The following is a 21,751-nucleotide window of genomic DNA, read 5'->3' as shown; positions in this document are numbered from 1 at the left end:
CCAGTCTATTTGATGCCAGTCAGACAGGTGGCAACCTTGTCTTGGGAGGAGTCAAGATCAAAAAGTAACGTTCATTGTTTTTTTTTTTTTTTTTTCTCCCCCTTGACCAAGAACTTGTTTATGCTCTTAACACCTGCAAGCACAGTATCTGCTTCCTGTACATTTTTGGTGCCTTTTTCAAATCGCCATGTGGTTATTTCTAAAAAACACTTTAGTTTCACCTCTAACTTGTTTTCTTAAACAAAGCTTTCATTTGAAAAAGCATTTTACCATTTTTACCTCTTCAATATTTAAGCAACGTTTACCTTTTCTTTAGCTGATCTATAGGATGTGCTCCAACACCGGACCACGATATGCTTCTGGTCCAGTTCCACCACGGCTCTGTTCCTAGCAGAGCGCACCTGCCTTTGGCAGCGGCTTTGGCTTCAAGTTCTTGGATATTCCCAGACTGTAAATTTATGCCATTTTTTCTAACGGCCCCTGCCTTCCCCCCCAGTGCCCCTTCCAGCTACCTTATTTGTTGGTTTCATTTAGTAGTAGCCTGACATAGCTACACGACGTTCTTGACTTCCTGGTTTTAGCAGGTTAAAAACACCAGTTAAATGACTAATAAACTTGCAGGTAAAAAGCCCAAAATAACCTCTCTTACCTCCTTGTACTGAATGCCTACTTTTCATGTGTTTTGAGTCTCTGATGTTGAGATCCTGTTGACTTGCAACATCTCTCTTAGCGTCTATTATCCACTGTTTAAGTTATTGTAACTGCTCCCTAATATTTACTCTTGGGGACAAAAAGTTATTTCTTGCTTTATTATGGCAGTGAAAGGACTCAGCGAGGGTAAATCAGCGACAGCTGCTCTCTCGCAGGTTAGAGGAATTTTCACGCTGGAAGAAGGATGGGACGAGGTAGTCGCATCAGGAGCACAGGAGCCCTAGATCTGTTTTGAGCGGCGCAGCCCACTTGATGCAGTAAAGAATGAAATAGGCTTTCCTAATCACATAAAGGGCGCCTAGTAAATACGTAGGTGAATCAGCTATGAATTTGGATTGATTCTGCAGTAGACAGATACTATTGCCCTTCCCCGCAGAGCGTGACGTGCCAACACGTAACCATAAAAACCCACCAGTTTGGCTACTGGGAAAATGAGGAATTGTATATATTGGCACTAGATGTCAGTTCTGCCTGTGGAGAATTGGAGTGGAAGGCATTTTAGTTTGTCTGACAGGAATTTCCACGGGCATGCTTCAGAAAAAGCATTCTTTCCTGTACGATACCAGCTACATTTGCTCTCTGCGACTGAGGAATGGAGTGACATCTCGTGCGGATTTGCATGCAGCGCTACAGAATAGATACGTAACGGAGGACCATCCATTTCAAAATACACCATGAAGAGAACAAAACGTGTTTCTTTGAAGTTACTCAATCGTATTCGTATGCTGCTACGAGTTGTGCTGGTTACGAGAGCGCTGTTTCATACGTGTTCACGCTGCACCATTCTGGAATTCATTTTCGAGCATCGGGTAGATCACAGCTCTTTAAAACACGAACGCAGCCAGGACGCTGAAGTGCATCCAAGTTTAGCTAATGAATACTGATTTGTTTGGCAGGGAAATCTGGAGGAACACAGGTGGCCTTTAAGAATGATCCAGCTCAGGCTTGCCACAATACAGGAAGCAGAAAACCATGGATCTCTTTTGAAGAGAGATTTTTAATGGACGGGATACTGGGGTTTTTTGTTGTGTTTTTTTTTTTTTTTCTTTTTCTTCTTGTACCTGAGCTGTGATGCAGGGGCACTGCCCAGGCAGGTGGTGAGGAGCAGGGAGCGGAGGCAGCAGGCTGCCTTCTGGGATGCGTCCGGGGAAGCTGCCCGCGGCTGGGCCTGCACCTCAGGTGTGCAGCAGCTCTTTGTCAAAAGCTGAAAGCACGTCTGAGGTAGCGAGATTAGTAAAACACACGCATATTTCTACAATGATACGTGTAAGACTATTTTACTTCACAGGTTCTGAAAGTGCGTACCAAGCCACCGCAGGTGCAGAACGGGAAAATAAAGGAACAGCTCAGATTTAAAATACAGCTCGAGTGTAGCCATTGCTACATTTATGTTAGAATTCATGCTGGGCAGAAGTGAGAAACAACTGTAAGAAGGAAAAAAAAAAAATAAATCCGCCCCCAACAGGCTGCCGGAGCCGGGGTGGGGGGGGAGGGCCGTGGTGCTGGCACCAGTTTGCCGAGGCAGTGGGGGGCACTGGAGCAAAGCTGCTGGCGCCGGTCCCTGACCTGCCGTGTGGGGTGGCCGGGGTGCCCCCGGGCATCGCACCCGCGGAGCCCCGGTGCCGGAGGAGGGGACCGGTCGGCCCGAGGAGATCGGAGATCGCCTGAAGCGGCCAACAGGAGCCACAGGAGAACCGGCCCCGTGTACGAGCGCTGCCGCGCTGGCTGCAGGCGCGCTTGTGCCACTGCCCGAGCCGTTCCCCAGCGCCACCGGCCCGGGAGCGCACCGCTCTGCCCAGCTGCCCGGCGGAGCGTGCACGGCAGCCTGCCGTGGGGCGCGGGTCTGGGCGCGGGCCCCGCCGCGCACGCCGCCCGCAGGGCCCTGGGGAAGCGCCGGCCCCCGGCTAGCAACGGCAAACGAACGGCCGCACCGCGCGCACTGGCGCGCGCGCCCCGTGACACCTCCCCCCCGCCTCACAGGGCGGCCCCGCCCACCAGCGCTCCGTCACCAACCGCCTTCCTCGCTCAATCCTTCCGCGCCCGGGCCTCGCGTTCCCCCGCCGGCCGCCCTCTCCTCTCCTCTCCACTCCACTCCACTCCACTCCCCTCCCCTCCCCGCCGCCCGCCCCGCGCGTTCCCCTCGGCCGCACGCGCACCCTCTCCCCCGCCCCCCCCGCCGTCGCGCCCCGGCCCCCGGGCGCCCGTGCCGGGGACTACTTTTTCCCTCCGCCCTCCCTCCCCCGGGCGTGCCCGGCGCAGGTGTCGGCGGCGGCGCCGCGGCCCGTGGGGCGGCGGCGATGGCGGCGGCGCCGAGGCTGCGCTAGTGCCAGCGCAGGGGGGAGGAGGAGAGCCGGAGCGCGAGCGCGGCGTCCGGCGGGGGGCGGGGGCGGCTCGCTCCCGCGCGCGGAGGAGAGAGGAGGGGGGAGGGGGGGGCGGTTGGCTGGCGGTTGGCGGTGGGGGAGGGGCGGCGCTGACAGGGCTATGCCGAGCCGGGCCCTGCCCGCGCCAGGCGCTGCCTGAGCCCTAAGCCCTGCCCGGGCAGCAACGGTCGCCGCCAGCAGCGATTGTGCCGAGCGAGCGAGCGGCAGCCGCCGTGCCGGGGCCGCCATGGCTGAGCCCCCGGCCTCTTCCAACTCCGGCGGCGGCGTGTCCCTGCCGCTCATTGAATCAGGTAAAACCGCCGGGGCGCGGGCGGCCGCGGGCCAGGGCGAGGGCTATCGCCGGTGCCGCCGCCGCCGCTCCCTGCCGCCATCTTCCTGACCGTGATTATGAATTACAGTCACCCCGGGGGCTCCCCCCCCGCCCCAGCCAGCCCCGGACTCATCCCCCGTCTCTCCCCGTGTCTCTTGCAGAGCTCTACTTCCTCATAGCTCGGTTCCTGACCACCGGGCCCTGCAGGAGAGCGCTGAAGGTGAGTACAGGGGCGCCGCACACTCACCTGGGCGCAGAGGCTCAGACCCCTCGGCCATTCGCTGCCGCGGAGAGGACTGAAGGGGAGGTGTGAGCAGCCGGTCCCCCCACCCCCCTCCCCCGCCCGAGCCCTTTTGCGGCAGCGGCCGCTGGGGAAGCCAGAGGCTGGCTCGTCCCTAACACTGTGGTTTTTTCCCCTTTTCTTTGCAGGTGCTGGTGCAGGAGCTGGAGCAGCACCAGGTCTGTGTCGGCTCTGATGAAATCATCCCTCTTGCTGTAGTCAAAAGTTTCCTTTACTTTACAAGTCATTCAAGTTTCTTCCGCTCTACTGTCTTAACTTTTTCCCCTCAACGCACATTGTTTTGGATGTGATCTATCCCTCCTTCCCCTTTAACCACTCAGTTTTCCTCTTTTTTTTTTTTCCCTCCATTTAGTTGCTTCCTAAAAGGTTGGATTGGCAAGGAAATGAGCATTATAGAAGTTACGAAGAATTGGTGAGACTTTTTTTTTTTTTAAAAAGTTTTATGTGGGATGATAACATTGATATTAGACCCTTTACCTTTAAAAGCAGGCCCAAAGCTTTACCTTCCAGTTTCATTCCGGCTCTGTTAAGACATTGGAGTTATTTTGGAAAGGGCCTTTAATTTCTTTACATTAGACTAACAAAAACAGCAGTGGTGTTTTAAATTGCGGATATTGTTTACATAGCAGAGGTGGAGCTTGGCGTTGTGCATTGGTACATGCCACTGCCTACGTATAGGGAAGAACCAATCTGAAGCAAGGTTTCATTTCAGAGTTTCATGAGCAAGTTTGTTAGGCGCATTTTGATTTGACGGTATTTATTTTCTGGTTGGCTTCCTTCATCAGTCCCCTTCAACAGATTAGGAAATGAAGTCGCTGTTCAGAAATCAAGGCTTGGCAGTTCTGGTGCCTATGAGTGTGCTCGTTATCTCTGGCTACTCACTGGTCATAGCTTTGTTTCTAAATATTAGAAGGATGTGAGCAATCTCTTAACAGCGTGTACTTTATGCCTTCTACAGCTGATGTTGTTTGCTCTAAATGTTTTAACTTCTATCTGTTTCAGAATGGAAAGCTGTCTTTCTCTTGGTGTTTTATTTTACTGCTTCTTAAATGGCAAAGTATATTTGGCAGTTGAATCTTGTGAAGTGATGGCCTGGTGGTGCCCGCCCAGTGTGGTTTTATCCTACTTTATTGTAGTTGATCTGGTTTTCTTTAAACGGATGTTCACTCTCACTTTTTGTCCCCCTAAATTTCAGGCATTCCAGGTTAATTGACTCACTTCTCCTTTACCCATCAGTTTGTGTACTGTTATAGTTCTCCTTGTCCCTCTTGTGTAACACTTGAAGATCTTGGAATTGTATTTGCATAGAGAAGGAATGAAATTTTGTTTAAAGCATTTTCTTAATTACTTAAGTTCTGCTTAAAATGATAAACTGGCTTCCACTTCTTCCGCTTGTCAGCGTGGTCAGTTGAGCAAATGAGGTTTTAAATTAATGCTTTAAGTCACTAAAAAGCCTAGTCTTGCTGAACAGGAATACTTTCAAGCTCTGACTTGAATTTAGCAAACATGAAAGTAGTATTAAGTTTAAAAAGGATCGTTTGGGGTTTTTTTTGTTGGTTGGTTGGTTTTCTTGACCCCAGTTCTTCTGGCAAAAAGTGGTGGTCTTGGGAGATGCCATGTGTGGATTCTTCTGACTTAAGTGCAGTCTTTTTTAACTGTGTTTATTATGCATATACAGTTGTCAGATTAATGCTTTAATATGTGCTGCTTCTACCTCACTTTCCTACACAATTTAAAAGAAATCTCTGCATAGGCTAATAGTATTTCAGAATATCCAAATTAATCTTCTGAAGGTTTTAGTTTCTGCTTTTGAGGGGCTTTGGGAACCTCTTGTCCCACTGGTCTCACTCCGAATTTGCAGAGACCACAGACAAATGCAATCATGTGGTGCAATTATTTCTTTTCCTCTTTGTCCATCATGGAAATGGAGCAAGACTTTAACATAACTGTTCCTTCCAAAATCAGAGTAAAACTACTTTAAAAGGAAATTAATTGCAAGGTTTTGTATGCATACTTCTGTCAGGGATTGCATTTGGAATATATACTGCCTGATGATGGCATGCAAACAAAATGGTTTATAATGCTTGGCGTAAAGTATGCTGAGCTTTCTGTCCTGAATGTCATGGCTAGTACTGCTCTATAGCAATTCAAGAGGCAAAATTTATAAAGAATTGATGAAAAAGCGTATTTCTTAATCTTTGGAATACCAAATATATTTCTCTTAATCAACCTTAAGCGTCTGATGAGCTGATTCGCTTTGGATATATTTGGCTGTGTGGTAATATTAACTATTTCACTTATATTCCCCCCTCCCTGCCCCCCCCCCCCCCCCCCCCCCCCCGGAATACAACCTATACTCCTGCAAGCTTTATACATTGTTTGGTGTTTTATTATTAAAACAAGCATTAGGTTGTGGCTTAAATCTTACATTCTCAATACTCATGTCCATTTGGGCAACTTCTTGTTGAACAGATCTTACATGACAGCATGTGGTATTTTTATTCCCGCTGTTCCGATGACGAGATCAGCTTTGTCAGGACTTTCCTCATCTAAGTTCAGTTGGTAGGCTAAGGGAATAGCATCATAAGCATGAGCTAGTTTTGCCTGTGTTCTGAGCTACGTGGGCAAGAGGCCACATACCTGCGTTGGTGTGGCCCTCTGCCTCTCCTGGGTGTATTGGCTGGGAATAGTCTGGCTGCTGAAGTAGCAGTGTGGCTTCTGGGTCTAACTGGTTTTTATGAGGCCAGATCAGAGAGTGGAGTAAGCATGGGTGCCTGCTGATTCAGACCTCCCCAATAGTTTAAATTGATGATTCTGGTGGTTTGGTGTACTTGAGTCTCTGTAAACTCTACTTTGCATATTTAACCTCTTCATTATTGTGACTGACTTTATAGTTAGATAAGGATTTATTTTTTCATTGAACTCCCAGGAAGAAGAGGGGGAAAAATAATCAAAAACCACACACATCTGTTCTTGACTGAGACATCTGAGTGTGTGTGGTGGTGTATTTTTTTTAGATTGTTAGATGTAGATAGTATGGGATCCTTCCTGAATGGATGGATGACTGTTTTGATCCTTTCGGTTTAAGGAAGTAGGGCAGTCTTATGCTAGGTAGTACTGGTTCTTCAAGGAATCTATTTTCAGAGAGATTGTACTCAAACCTACTAGTTTGCAGTTTACCGAACAAGTACTGTGTGACTGAAGTACTAGTTGCATAAATTCTTGTGCTGGATTACAGCAAAATTCTCCATGATCTTGAGTTATGAGGGTTTGAATGATATTTTTTATTTTTAATAAAAATAATTGGGTGAATTGGGCAAAGACACTCATTGTAGGGTGCCACACAAATGGGTGCCATATGTGTGAATGCTACAGTCTTTCAGTAGTAAAATACTGATGTGCAGTAAGTAATTTTACTGCCGTTATTTTTACTACAGCTCTCCCATTCTTGGAGAGTACTTGTTGAATTTGTTAGATCAGAGCTTAACAGAATTGATTTTGTTTTGTAAGTTGAACTTAAAAATATTTAAACAATGTTTAATATACCTGTGAATATTCGATGGTTTTAGATTCATCTGTTCTGGATGTACCATATATATTTTTAAAACTTAAATTTCTGTCAGGTGCTGTCCAACAAACATGTGGCTCCAGACCATTTGTTACAAATTTGCAAGCGTATTGGCCCTATACTGGATAAGGAGATACCACCCAGCATTTCGAGAGTGAATTCCTTACTTGGTGCAGGGAGACAGTCATTGTTACGTACAGCAAAAGGTACGGTTTGTTTATTATTTGAAATGGGTATGATACATTTTCATAAGTGTATGGTGAAAACTTTTGGAATACTTAAGTGGTGAGCTTTCACCACAATTGGCCCCTACTTCTTCTGTACTGTGTTTAATCAACCAAAACACTAGCGATCTGTGTATTAATGGTATAACTATATATTGATTGTTGTGAAGAAAAGGTTTTAAGTTGCATCACAAGAATTATTGTTACTCCGAGTGCTGAGGCTGCTGAACATGGCCAGTTTTCAGTATTACTGTAATATAATGAATCATCAGGGCACAGGTGCTACTTCTCTAACATCTCCCGACGCTCCCAGTAGTATATTGGCCCGTGCTGGTTTTGAATGCGGTAGCTGTTGTACTCTGTTCAGTGCAAATGTGAGACAGTAACACCAGTTTTCTAAAAGTTTTCTTGGTTAATGCAAATGGCATCAGAATTAGTACTTGTGAGTTCTGTACATACACAGGAGAAAGTCCTTGCCCGTAACGTAAAGAGAATGGTTGGCAATGCATAAGCACATACTTTACTTGATAGAGTAGATTTTAGCTTTAGGCATATCTCTCTGAATGTTTCTCGGAGGGGGTGTTGATGTGTTTGTATGAAGTTCTGTTGGGTAGCTAGGTGCTGTGGTGTGGGACTGGTTTATGGGATACTATTGTGTTTTCAGTTGTCGGTCTTAACTGCTTTAAAGGATGCACACTGAATGACAGTGACTGTTCTATCCTGAAAATCACAATTGCAATTATTTCAGCATGAGTGTGCCAAAATAACTGTCAGCGTGGGAATTTTTTTTTTTTTTAAGAATTGCAGAATTGTCAGGTTGGAAGGGACTTCTTGAGATCATCTAGTTAAATAATTTCATACTAATAAATATTCAATAAGTATTTATATTTATGAATAAATATTCATGAAGATGTTAAAAATCTTAAATGCTTTGCACTGAGAATGAGTAGGAAAAAATTCAGTTAAAAGGTTAGTTTTGTGTGACGTGAACTTGCAGGGGCATCACCATTTAGGAGTAATTTCAAAGTTTGGTTGTTGGTTGTATTGGGGTTGTTTTTTTTCCTCCTTCTGTTACTGTATGAAATGGATTTTTCTCTCATCTGATGCTACACTGTTCCTGGAAAGTTTTGGGGCATTTGGTGTTCCTATTTTTTCAGTTGTTTCATTACTGTGTTTGAGACCGCCTATAGATACGTTCTTTACCATGTTTTGGAACTGCAGCTCTCTTGGCATTTTTAACATGTACTTATGATGAACTTCAACCAATTGGTTTTAAAGATTGCAGGAACACTGTTTGGAAGGGCTCTGCATTTGCTGCTCTTCACAGAGGAAGACCTCCTGAAATTCCTGTGAACTATGGCACACCACCAAATCTTGGTAAGCTCTTTTCAGCACTCATCACTGCTGCTGTGAGCATGCGATGTGTATCTTGATACTGGCCTTGTTACAACTTTGAAAATTGCACCTCAGAACTGGATCTGGAGGCTTATCTGGAGAACTTCTTTCAACTTCACTGGAGCTGTGTATTGGATACAAAGGTTTGCTCACAGCACTAGTGAGACAGTAGCCTCTAGATGACTTTTTTCTTTTATAAAGCCACTGTATTAAGTAGATAAACCTTCAGAAAATACAAATCCTTCTCCTTTGGATAGAAGGACTCTTGTATGATTTTAAGGTCTAGAAAGCCATGGGAAATTAAAGATAATGTTTAGCACTTCCTGTTTAGAGACTGAAGTTTTGATTGGAGCAAGTTTAAAATACTGTCTTGGTTTTATACCTAGAAAAAATTGCAAATACAAAAAAACCTGACTTTATGAAATCTGAAAGTCAATTCTAGTAAGTCCTGAAGTAATATATTAATGGAAGTTAAATAAAATCATGTTTTAGAATAGACCTGCTTTAAACATCAATACATTCATTCTCTGATTTCTTTGTGTTCTAGTGGAAGTACATCGAGCAAAACAATTAACTGGATATGCAAAGTTCAGTACTTCATTTCCAGGAAGTATGTATCAGCATGTCAAGATGCACAGACGGATTCTTGGCCATCTTTCTTCTGTATATTGTGTTGCATTCGATAGGACTGGACATAGAATATTTACTGTGAGTTGATGAAATAGATCCGAATCTGAATATAGTTCTAGATGAATGCAAGGAAGAGAACTCTGAAATGCATGTTACGCTAAAACTTCTGGAGGTGGATATTGGTAGAGTTAAAATGTAGCTGATTAGTTCCATGGACATGCTTAAGCAGAACAATTTGATGTAATTAAAGGTCGGAAGCATGTAAGAAATTGTTATACTTAATGTCTAGTCAGGTTGACACTGATGTAGGAGCTTTATTCAGTGATGCAGTTTGGTCATAGAATCATAGAACGGTTCGGGTTGGAAGGGACCTTAAAGATCATCTGATTCCAACCCCCCTGCCATGGTTAGGGACACCTTCCACTAGACCAGGTTGCTCAAAGCCCCATCCAACCTGGCTGTGAACACTTCCAGGGATGGGGCATCCACAACTTCTCTGGGCAACCTGTGCCAGTGCCTCACCACCCCCATGGTGAAGAATTTTCTTCCTTATATCTAATCTAAATCTACCCTCTTTCAGTTTAAAGCCATTGCCCCTTGTCCTATCACGATGTGCCCTTGTAAAAAGTCCCTCTCCAGATTTCTTGTGGGCCCCCTTTGGGTACTGGAAGGCTGCAATAAGGTCTCCCCAGAGCCTTCTCTTCTCCAGGCTGAACAACCCCAGCTCTCTCAGCCTGTCCTCATAGGAGAGGTGCTTCTGCCCACTGATCATCTTCATGGCCCTTCTCTGGACTTGCTCCAAGAGGTCCATGTACTTCTTATGTTGAGAGCCCCAGAGCTGGATGCAGTGCTCCAGGTGGGGCCTCACAAGAGCCAAAGAAGAGGGGGAGAATCACCTCCTTCGACCTGCTGGCCACGATTCTTTTGATGCAGCCCAGGACACAATTGGTCTTCTGGGCTGCAAGTGCACATTGTCAGGTCACGTTGAGCTTCTCATCAGCCAACACCCCCAAGTCCTTCTCCACAGGGCTGCTCTCAATCCATTCTCTGCCCAGCCTGTATTTGTGCTTGGGGTTGCCCCACCCCATGTGCAGGACCTTGCACTTGGCCTTGTTGAATTTCATGGGGTTCGCAGAGGCCCACCTCTCAAGCCTGTCAAGGTCGCTCCCGCATGTCGACAACACCACGCAGCTTGGTGTCGTCAGCAAACTTGCAGAGGGTGCACGCGATCCCACTGTCCACGTCGCCAACAAAGATGTTAAACAGCGCCGGTTCCAGTACCGATCCCTGAGCAATGCCACTCGTCACTGGTCTTCACTTGGACATCGAGCCATTGACCGCAACTCTTTGAGTGTGACCATCCAGCCAATTCCTTATCCACCGAGTGGTCCATCCGTCAAATTCATATCTCTCCAATTTAGAGACAAGGATGTCGTGCGGGACAGTGTCAAGTGATTTGCACAAGTCCAGGTAGATGACGTCAGTTGCTCTTCCCTTATCCACCAATGCTGTAACCCTGTCATAGGAGGCCACCAGATTTGTCAGGCACGATTTGCCCCTAGTGAAGCTATGTTGGCTGTCACCAATCACCTCCTTATTTTTCATGTGCCTTAGCATAGTTTCCAGGAGGATCTGCTCCATGATCTTGGTGGGTACAGAGGTGAGACTGACTGGCCTGTAGTTCCTCAGGTCTTCCTTTTTTCCCTTTTTTAAAATGGTGGTTATGTTTCCCCTTGTCCAGTCAGTGGGAACTTCACCAGACTGCCACGACTTCTCAAATATGAAGGATAGTGGCTTAGCAACTTCATCTGCCAGTTCCCTCAGGACCTGCGAATGCATCTCATCAGGTCCCGTGGAGTTGTGTTCCCTCAGCTCCCTTAGATGGTCTTGAACCTGATCTCCTACAGTGGGTGGTTCTTAATTCTCCGAGTCCCTGCCTTTGCCTTCTGTGACTTGGGCAGCATGGCTTGAGCACTTGCTGGTGAAGACTGAGGCAAAAAAGTCATTGACTACCTCAGCCTTCTCCATTGTAGGTCTCCCGTTTCCTTCTGGAGAGGGCCCACATTTTCCCTAGTCTTCCTTTTATCACTGATGTACCTATAGAAGCTTTTCTTGTTGCCCTTGACATCCCTGGCCATATTTAATTCTATCGGGGCTTTAGCTTTCCTAACCTGATCCCTGGCTGCTCGGACAATTTCTCTGTATTCCTCCCAGGCTCCTTGTCCTTGCTTCCACCCTCTGTAGGCTTCCTTTTTGAGTTTGAGTTTGTCCAGAAGCTCCTTGTTCATCCATGCAGGCCTGCCATTTTTGCCTGACTTCTGCTTTGTTGGGATGCATTGCTCCTAAGCTTGGAGGAGGTGATCCTTGAATATTAACCAGCTTTCTTGGGCCCCTCTTCCCTTCAGGGCTTTATCCCATGGTACGCTACCAAGCAGATCCCTGAAGAGGCTGAAGTCTGCTCTCCTGAAGTCCAGGGTAGTGAGCTTGCTGTGTGCCTTCCTCGGTGCGCTAAGGATCTTGAACTCCACCATTTCACGGTCACTGCAGCCAAGGCTGCCCTTATGACTTTCTTTCAGCTTAAGTAGCGTACATAGTTTTAAATAAAGTGTAGTGGAAAAACATCGTTAGGTTCTTTAAAAGAAACCTAAAACTTTTATCCTGAATGTCTTTGAAAATCCTTGCCGAGCATAATAAATATTTCTTTCTAGGGCTCAGATGACTGCTTGGTAAAGATTTGGTCAACTCATAATGGCAGGTTATTTGCCACATTACGAGGACATTCAGCAGAGATTTCCGATATGGCTGTCAATTATGAAAACACTATGATTGCAGCTGGAAGCTGTGATAAAATGATCAGAGTGTGGTGTCTGCGAACTTGTGCACCAGTTGCGGTCCTCCATGGACATACAGGGTCCATTACCTCGTTACAGGTATGTTTTTTTTAAGTGTTTCTACATATTGAAGCACAAATAACGTAGGTAGATTGTAAGAAGCAGCCAGTCCATGAAACGCGAAGATAAGTTTCACTTCACAGCATGGCATGGAAAGCTTGAAGGTATTTTAATCAAATAATAGAAACAAGAAACAATTTGGGGAAAAAAAAAAAAAAAGATGCTCTTGCACATGATTTAAAAAGTTAAGAGTCTGCTTTAGTAGTAGGATTTAGACTGATGGTGTACCCTGAGATTAGCTAGCTATCATATTGGTAAGAAATAACCAATTTCCTTGGTTGCTTACTGAAATCAAGAAATGGTTACACGAATGCTCTACACCAATAGAGCCTTCTATCTTTGCGTTAAACTTCTTGAAAAGCAAGATCAGTACCTCATTTTCTGTTTGTGGAGAAAAGCACTTTGTGGTTGCTGTTACTAGGTTAAGAAGTAACTTGCCAAGTGTACATCTTACTTTTTCATGTCCAAGTGCAAGGAACTGATGTTCTGTTTCCCATGAAGGCTGGCACGTGAATGGCAAATAACTTTCACTGTGCTTGTCACTGTGGTTAAAATGACTGAATTCAATTTCATGACTGAAATTATTTCTCTGTGACTGCCTGTGGGAATAGTAAAATCTGAACATTTAAATATTGATGTCAAAAATTAGTCAAAACCACAGGAGAAACCTACTTTAAAAAAAAATTCCTTGCTTCCCTGATATTCCTGAATATTTAACTGAAGATAATGACAGGAATCCTTCTTCACTTAAAAAAGATCACTATCTGTAGTATTTGAGCTGTTGGAACGAAAGAGAATTTCTGGGAAATATCGTGTCCTCCTATTGTCTGTTACTGGAGATGTGATATGCTGGTTTATGTGGGTGAGCGTACTGATCCAGTATGTGATTCTTACAACTTCTCTGATAGGGGTATTTGTCTTAATCTCAAAAATATAAGTTATTTCAAAAGTGCAAGGATGTGTGGTGTAATATGTTGTGCATTTAAATTTGAAGGTGGTGTGAGACTTTGTGCTATTGGTAGTCCTTTAGATTCAGCCTCGTTTTGGCATTTGTAATTCCTTATTTAACAGATAAACTAGTAGCTCATTATCCAGATTTGCTGTGTTTTCCAATGAGACAAACAGGCCTGTGTTGAGAGGTGAAGAGTGGCTACCTGCCAGCTTGTGAAGTTCAGTACAAAAAATAATTTTGCAGTTTTCTCAAAAATGCTGCCTCTGAGAGTAATCTTCATATTTGCAGAGTTTCTGTGGCGTTCATTGCATTTTTTTGTTTGTTTGGTTTTTAATGGCAATGCACTTATTCGTGGTGTTTCTTTTATTGTAGTATGGTGGATTTTTTTTTTGTTTACAGGTTCTTAATAATACTATAATGGCAATATGTACAATTTATATGGCCATTGCCAAAGGTGGTAGTAGTAATTGATGAACAATTTAATCAACTTGTGTTCTGTAAAGCTTTCTGGAGGGTAGCTCTGTGCATAGCAATAAATCCATGTCTTATAGAAGTATGTGTGAGGACTTCCTCTAAATTCATATGTGATGCTGGGTTACATACTCAGACTATCTCATAACTGATGCTCTGCTTAATTATAGAATTTTAAAAGTAAGCCTGTCTAGTGAAACTTCCTTCCATTTTTTTCTTTTTTCAGTCTGCTCTGCTCGTTACTTCATTCATTGACAAAATTTTTTGTGAATGGTTGTGGTTAGTTAAGACTTCAAAAACAAAGCAGTGAATAAATTGGTTTTATGTAATGCAATAATTGAAACATAGACCACAAGCTTACTTTAAAGTATAGGAGATATATTATTTTGTAAACTTTAAAAATGGCAGTTATCAACAACTGCTTTAGCAGTTTTAGTTGAAAAATCCAAAGTAAATCAAGGTTTTACATTAATGTTTTTAAAAGTTCATAAACAGTTTTAAAATATCTCTTTGTATGTGTCTGATTTTATTTTCTTCTCTTTAGTTTAGTCCAATGGTGAAAGGCTCTATGCGATACATGGTCTCTACTGGTGCAGATGGAACTGTTTGCTTTTGGCAATGGGATACAGATTCCATGAAATTCAAGTATGTAACTGCGTTGCTGATTAACTCTATGCCATACTATGCTTGATTGAAATAGGTCAAGTGCTTTTAACTAGTTAAAAAATTTTCGTTTTTTTGTGATAATAAAAATGTTGTGGAAATAATCTATTACATAATTATTTTAAAGCACCATCACTAACTATATCCTTTACAAATTTATGTTATTCTGTTGTCGTGGGAGATTAGTCAGGAAATACATTAACTTTTTACTACTCTCAAAGTACAAATGTAGGACAACTAGAATTGCTGCAAACGTAAATATGTTGGAACAATATAATAAAGCTTTTTGTTTGTGTTGAGTTTTCAATAGTCCTGTAGTTTTAGGATGTCTCTTACAGAACTTGCATGCAGAGTATGTTCAGGATAGTTCTTAAATGTTCTGTATGTGATTGCTGTTTATTTGTACAAAAAAAAATTATTACGGGAAAGAAGGGATCTGGGATGATCAGTCTGTATCTAGTATTGTGCCGTATAATGGTAGTTGGTATAAAGTGATCCATTTTACGTTACAGCAGCGATTTTAAAAACAAAAAGAATCAGTACTTTAGAAAGCAGAAGGTTATTTTGCTTTTTAATTCAAACTTGTGATCTTAAAGTAGTAGAATCGCAGCAAAAACCATCAAAGGCGTAGTTTCATCTGAAGAATCTTTTAGGGCTTCAAGTTATAGGAGGAGAGTGTTTAAACTGGATCCTTAATTATTCTCTTTCTAAAATGAATTTAGACGACTGTATGAGCTGTAAACATTGTTTAAATTAGTTTAAGCATGGACTTAAATTGGTTTAAGCGTTGGTAGGTCTCAAAGCAGCATTCTTAGGATTTGAATCTCTGTACTGTGTATCATACAAACATGAGAAATACTCTTACACTGAAGGTCTCAGCATTTCCTTTGATAAACAGAAAACACTTCAACAAAAAAGCAGTAGAATAGTGAGCAAAAACCTATAATACTTGTAAGTGGCATAGCTTGCTGCGTTTCTCCTTAATGTAGTTCTTAGTAGCTACTTTCTGTGAGATTATGGCCGTGTCAGCTGGAAGAGTGTGTACATGACTTGGAGAACAGGAAACTAGTCTTTTAAATCACCATGTGCCTGGTGTTGCAAAACTTTTATTTACTTCTGTAAAATTTTATGGTTTTGCACAGCATTCTGCAGTAATGGTATTTAGTAGGCCTTATTTCATGTACTGTTGGTGGTTTGTAATGTGAGGGCAAGAGTTCAGTACTTTGTGGATATGTTATGGAGGGGGTAAATCATACTTACTGAAGGATGAGAGAGAATAAACATTCTTTGGCATGTCATATTATCCTTGCTAGGTAATAGCATCTTGCAGAAAAAGTTATAAGCTGTGTGGGCTTCAAATGTCATTTGTGTATGGGTGTACAGTAATTTTGAAAAGTAAACCTTATTGCTTATCTTTCTGCACAAGATTTACAGATGTTACTGTATGTATTTAGGAAGTACCTGTTATGTAGATGTTTGAAGAAACATACCTTTATGTTTTGAAACGTTGATAAAAGCCAAGTTTTGTGTGGCATGTCCTGTTTCAAGCATCTTTTCTTTTTAAGCAATCGGCCAGTGAAATTCACAGAGAAACCTAGACCAGGGGTTCAGATGCTTTGTTCTTCATTCAGTGTAGGTAAGTCATGTACAGATTGAGTTTAGCATTGTGATTTCTCTTCTTTCCTCGTAAGTAGTTATAATACTCTGATTGTGATGGCTTTAAAATATACAAACCCAACAGCTGTGTAGTAAGTAATTGTATGTATGTGTATTGTTAGCCTATGAGATAATTAAATATTGTGACTTGCCTTAGCTAACAGTGAAAGACTGTTGAACTAAGTGATAGTATTTTTCTTTTGCCATTGGTGATCTTACAGAAGTAAAAGTCACCTGATGGTTGTTTGCTTTTTATCGATCTTTACTGGATTTTTATTTTTGTTTAATCCCTTAGCATAATGTCAGGGATTTTCAGAATTAGTTCTCTAACATACCACAGTCAACAGTAGTGGAAGTGGTTACTGCCAATAGTAGGAGCTCCTGTTTCTGTGCCAGTTGTATGCAGGGAGAGTCATAAAGATCCCTTCTTTCTCAAGAATCCACAAATGTATCTATAAATGTGCTTCACTCCTGGCTTGTAATCTTCTTTCATTCTAATCATGTGGGTGACTTGTGGGAAGGCTTACTGGTACCAGACAGCATGAACATCAGGAGAAACTTGGGAATTTCAGAAATAAAATACAAATCAAAGTGTAGTTTGTTAACGTTTTCAGGATGTAGTCCTGGGTTGGGTTTGGGTTTGGGTTTTTTTGAGGTTTTGTTTGGGGGTTTTTTTGACAGCACTTACAGGTGCCAAGAGGCAGATCTTCGTATTATTGCCACCACAGCTAAATACTGGAGTACTTATACTGGTTTACTTATGCTTCTAGCCAGTTTTGAAGCAATTCGCATGCCACAAATGGGACACATGCTACAGTGAAAGAGTCGTCTAGATAATTCTGATGATAACTAACCATATTCCCAATAATCAAAGGCTTCTGTGTGCAATTAGTAGTGTTAGATGTTTCAGCATTCCCCTAGTTATATATTTTTAAAATCTTTGTAACACTGAGTGTGACCATTTATTTTTTTACTGTGGCTGAGAGTTTTCTGGGGCAAGAGGGGGATTTCCTTCCACATTTGTATGTCAGTGGAAGAGCATAAAAAACGTGACACTCTTCAGGTTTGTTTTTTTTTTTTTAAACTAGGCATCTGAGAAATGTTGGTGATCTGTTTTAGTTTCTTATACAGTAGCTTAATTATTGCTTGATTTTTACAGGTGGTATGTTTTTAGCAACTGGCAGCACTGACCATGTCATCAGGATGTATTTTTTTGGCTCTGAAACACCTGAGAAAATAGCTGAATTGGAAAGTCATGCTGTAAGTAAGATTATTAAATCTAATAATTAGTTGCTTCAAGCAGTATTGAAGTTACAAGTTAATGTCATTAGTGGGTTTGTAGCAATGTTCTTCTACTGAATATTTTTAGAACTTATGCAGAATTTCAGCCAGTCATCTCAATGTGACTTGACCATTTTAAAGGCTGGAATGTATCAAGACGATATTTAGAATTCTGTCTTTTCAGCTGGATGTCATACATTTCTCTAATTTTAAAGTGTGTGGTTTGCTCGGTTGCTTCCCTCTGCAAGTGTGCCCAGCCACCCACGTATTGCATGCTGTATACAGGAAGTAGTTAGGCTGAGAATGTGGATTTCATTTCTCAAGTTATTTACCATTTGATACATTTTGTGTTAAATCTTTAAATGGGATTGAGTTTCCAGAATTTTACTTCCATTCATCTTGACCTTTATTCATGTCTTCAGTGGCTGTGCAAGTTACTTTATACTTCCTAAGTAATGAGTCAGCTTGCTCATTTAGCGTTGTTTCCCCATGTGCTTTATGTAATCTCTGCTGTCTGTCTTTACTTGCTTTCTTGATATAACTGATACCTGTTAGGAAAAGAACTTCTTAGATAAAATACTGTCATTTTTTTATTTGTTTATCTTAGTTTAGTGGATTCTAAGGAGCCTAAGGGAAACTTGGCTTACGTTTGTGTGCTGAAGGTTGAGTCTTTTTTTTTCAGCACTTGATGCACAAAGAATCTGTAGTTTTACCGCAGAGAATTTAAATTTAGTTGAACCCTTAAAGCTTGTTCAAGGGCAGCTCTTAAAATACTCATCTTCTTCGTTTTGTTTGCCTTGATATATTTTCTCCAATACTGAATCTAACTTTAACCATTGATGTTATAGTGATAAGGCTCGATCAATATGTATTTTGTATGTAGAGAAGACTTTCAGCTCTGAAGATAAACTGATCTGAGTGTGCTATCTACTTTTCTTGTAGTTTTTATTGTGATAAAAATGAATAACTAATTGTATATTTCTTTAAGGGATGTGTGAGTGGGAACAATGGATTCCTCTTGATTGTAGTTGGCTTAGGATATTGGAAATATATATTCAAATATGAGTTAATTGGCTGCCAAGTTATTAATGGACAGTTATTTCATCTGTCAATCCTTCATATTTAATGGAGACATTTTTTAAAAAACTTGCATTTTAAATGCATTAATAGTTAGTGAATTCTGGTAAGTATTTGTGGGACTTGGTTCATCTTGCAGTTAAAACTCTTAGAAATTATACAATATGCAGTTTTTTCATTGTTTCAGATATTACTAAGCTCAGATTTGTCAAAACCATATTTCCTGTTTAAAAATGTAATTTCTAACGAACTGTACTTTTTCTTACAGGACAAAGTTGACAGCATTCAGTTTTCTAACAGTGGTGATAGGTATGTTGAAAGATGCTCAAATGTGAACAAACAATACATTATTTTGGAATTAAGAATGTATTATTGTTCTCACCTGGAGGTTTCCAGTAAGAAAATTCTACTTATTTAGAACTCAAAGGGGAAATTTGGACTAATCCAGGAGAGCATAGTTAAGTTTCAGCTGTCTGTCTCAGCATGCTATTGATCTTTGTTAGACATTGTGTTTGGACTGGCTGGGTTTTTATTTACCTGGAGGAATGTTACCACTTTTTAAGATACCTGATGTATTCGTGGCTTCATAAACCTCCTTTTCCCCCTCCTTTCCTTTTGGTTTCAGGAAGTATTGGATCAAAACAGGAAATGGGAAAATGCAATGCAAATGGTCTAAAATAAATTTTAATCCTTTTAACTTCTTTCTAGCCTTCTATTATTTTTTTACGGAAATGAATTTTACAGAATTCTACAGCTGCTTTGGCGGGGGGGAAAGCGTTGTGTAAATTCCGTTTGTAAAACTTCACCCATACTTCAAGTACAGAATGGAGTCAAAATTGATCTCTGATTGGCCTTTCACTAATGAGGATGTGGATTTTAGCCTTCAGGGTAGACTTAAATCTACAACCATAAGTTGCAGCTTTATTTTCATTTTTTTTTTTTTCTCGAAAGCCAGGTAACTAAGAACGCTAATAATCTGCCTTCAGTTTGGAAGTTGTAGTTGTCTTCCTTTTTAGGTGTGTTTTTTTGCAGTTATACTTGTCTTTGGGGCCATCATGTTGCACTGGTCCATCCATGTTACCTGCATGGATTACTTTTCAAGGCAGTACCAAAAAAAAAAAAAAAAAAAAAAAAACCAAACAAACAAAACGAAACCAAACACAAAACTGCTCTTTTGCTTGGTGACACCTTCTATGGAAGATGTTTAAGTTTTATAATTATTATTAAAATGAATCATAGCAAATAAGAGCACAGTCATGATATACCTAGCACGCAAACTTTTTTCTGTGGGAGGTATGTCAACTGTCTTTCTCAGGGTTGTGATTCATGGACTAGGGAGACTATCTTTGCATGTCTTCCAATGTTTCAGTTCTTCTCTTCAGGAATTTCCATTCTGCTGCAGTGATGGTTCAGCGGTTCATGAAATGGAACCCTGAACTGCCATGGTTTACACTTTGGTATCTTAAAGTAAACCACTGGTGGTCTTCTCGTTTGTGCACAGTTGTGGGTGGGAACATCTCAGGTTTTGCTGTGCTGATGTGTTCTTGCCTCTACTTCAGTATCTGATACTCTACAAATTCAGAATGGATTACATAAAATACTTCATTAAACTATTGTAATTGAGAAGGAGTCGAGGATGAAGGTGTGAATTAAGTTTAACTTTGGAACTTGCTTCTCTGTTCGACATGTTTTGACAACTTTGTTCAGTTTTTCAGTTCAGAAAAACTCTCTTTCCTGGGCTTCTGGAAAGAAAGTTAATGGCCAGGTAACAGTAAAGAATTCTCTTGCGCACAAATTGAAGATTTCACTTCTATCAGTCTTTCATTGTAATGTTTTAAATTGTGGTGGTGTGTAATTCTGAATATACTTTAAAGCAAATTCTTTTGGAGATGCATTAACTGTCTTTTAAAACTTCTTCTTCAAGGTTCATAAGTGGCAGTAGAGATGGAACAGCTCGAATCTGGCGTTTTGAGCAAGCAGAATGGAGGAGTATTTTGTTGGATATGTCTGATCGATTACCAGGGTAGGTGAAGTGTTGTCTTTTTATCTGTTGTGTGAGGTCAGAAAGCTTGAATAACTCTTCAAGCACACTTACTTACAGTCAAACTAGAGCAAGCCTTAGCAATATTGTGATCAAGTGGTGTGGTCTTTGGGGGGGTGAAATGAGTGTTCTGGTGATGTAATAACTTGCTAAATTTTAGGCTGTGCTTGAATAAATGCATAAATATTTATATAGCTTTCAAATGTACACTGTGCCAAAATAATTACACTTCCTTTGTTAAAGAAAAAAGTTGACAGAAAGTGTGATATATCTTCTCTATCTAGATTTCAGTCAGACACCTGCCAGGTCACAGGAGAAACATTTTCTAGATTAGTAAAAATAAGGTAGATGATAACCTCTTTCCAGGAGAGGTCATGACAGGTAATAGGTGGGTTTCATCAAGGACTGATCTTGCTGACTATTTTCATTGATTTTTTTTTTTTTTTGTACTTTTTAAAAGTGTATTAATGAAATATGCTGGTGGCACACAGTTTGAATAGTGTCATTACAGATGAAGATCAGGATGTTACATGGCATTGGATAAACCTGAAGAGTGGATGATTTACAGTAGTACAGAATGCTCAGTCAACTTTTATAGGCACTAAGCAGAAATGAATTTGTAGGTGATTAAATGGGACAGGGGGGACACACACAAACACAAAAACCAAACCTTGGGTATACTAGTTGATTGGAGGGTGATTGCAAGCTCTTCTTGTAATGCAGCCATGGAAAAAGAAAAAGTGGTTTTACTAAAAAAAGGAGGAGGTATTAATAGTTGAGATTTGACTGTGGCATTTTTCTGGGTTAATATGTACAATTGTAGTTGTGTATAACTGAGAGAGAGTCTTTGTAAGAGAGGCTACTAGTTGACGTGGAATATAAATAATACTGTGTGAAGGTATGTTTCAAAGAAAGCTTGTTCCTTCAGTTGACTAAGATGCTGAGAGGGAGTGTTATAGTATCCTATAAATGTATTTTGGGGAAAGAAATGAGGAAATAGATTGAGGTTAATACAAATTATTATCTTTAATACAAAATATTATCTTTAATATATTTATGTTGGGAATCAAAAAAAAAATTCTTAGTTAACATAGAGGTTAGCTTCTGAAACAGAGTTAGTTGGAAAGCTCTTGACTGTA

General features: G+C 41.5%; 1 protein-coding gene across 6 annotated transcripts in view; it reads left to right on the top strand.

Moving 5' to 3' along the window:
- Positions 1 to 2,769: 2,769 nt before the first annotated feature.
- Positions 2,770 to 21,751, top strand: part of BRWD1 (bromodomain and WD repeat domain containing 1) — a 67,261-nt gene continuing 48,279 nt past the window's right edge. For 4 of the 6 annotated variants that reach the window (XM_087758021.1, XM_087758022.1, XM_087758023.1 and 1 more), the window contains exons 1-13: positions 2,770 to 3,382; positions 3,564 to 3,622; positions 3,832 to 3,861; positions 4,056 to 4,115; positions 7,327 to 7,477; positions 8,774 to 8,872; positions 9,438 to 9,598; positions 12,229 to 12,450; positions 14,439 to 14,539; positions 16,123 to 16,193; positions 17,373 to 17,473; positions 18,840 to 18,880; positions 20,496 to 20,594. In XM_087758021.1, coding sequence (XP_087614147.1) covers positions 3,319 to 3,382; positions 3,564 to 3,622; positions 3,832 to 3,861; positions 4,056 to 4,115; positions 7,327 to 7,477; positions 8,774 to 8,872; positions 9,438 to 9,598; positions 12,229 to 12,450; positions 14,439 to 14,539; positions 16,123 to 16,193; positions 17,373 to 17,473; positions 18,840 to 18,880; positions 20,496 to 20,594 — 1,259 coding nt within the window. In that variant the 5' untranslated portion in view covers positions 2,770 to 3,318. Of the gene's footprint in view, positions 3,383 to 3,563; positions 3,623 to 3,831; positions 3,862 to 4,055; positions 4,116 to 7,326; positions 7,478 to 8,773; positions 8,873 to 9,437; positions 9,599 to 12,228; positions 12,451 to 14,438; positions 14,540 to 16,122; positions 16,194 to 17,372; positions 17,474 to 18,839; positions 18,881 to 20,495; positions 20,595 to 21,751 lie in introns of those variants that run through there. The other 2 variants (XM_087758025.1, XM_087758024.1) reach the window with 2 other exon arrangements.

Source organism: Nipponia nippon, unplaced genomic scaffold, assembly GCF_047370975.1.
Source record: "Nipponia nippon isolate SJK-2023a ecotype South Korea unplaced genomic scaffold, ASM4737097v1 scaffold_2, whole genome shotgun sequence".
In the NCBI taxonomy this organism is placed as follows: domain Eukaryota; kingdom Metazoa; phylum Chordata; class Aves; order Pelecaniformes; family Threskiornithidae; genus Nipponia; species Nipponia nippon.
Note: the sequence above shows the minus strand (reverse complement) of the source record. Positions and strands in the feature narration are given on the sequence as shown.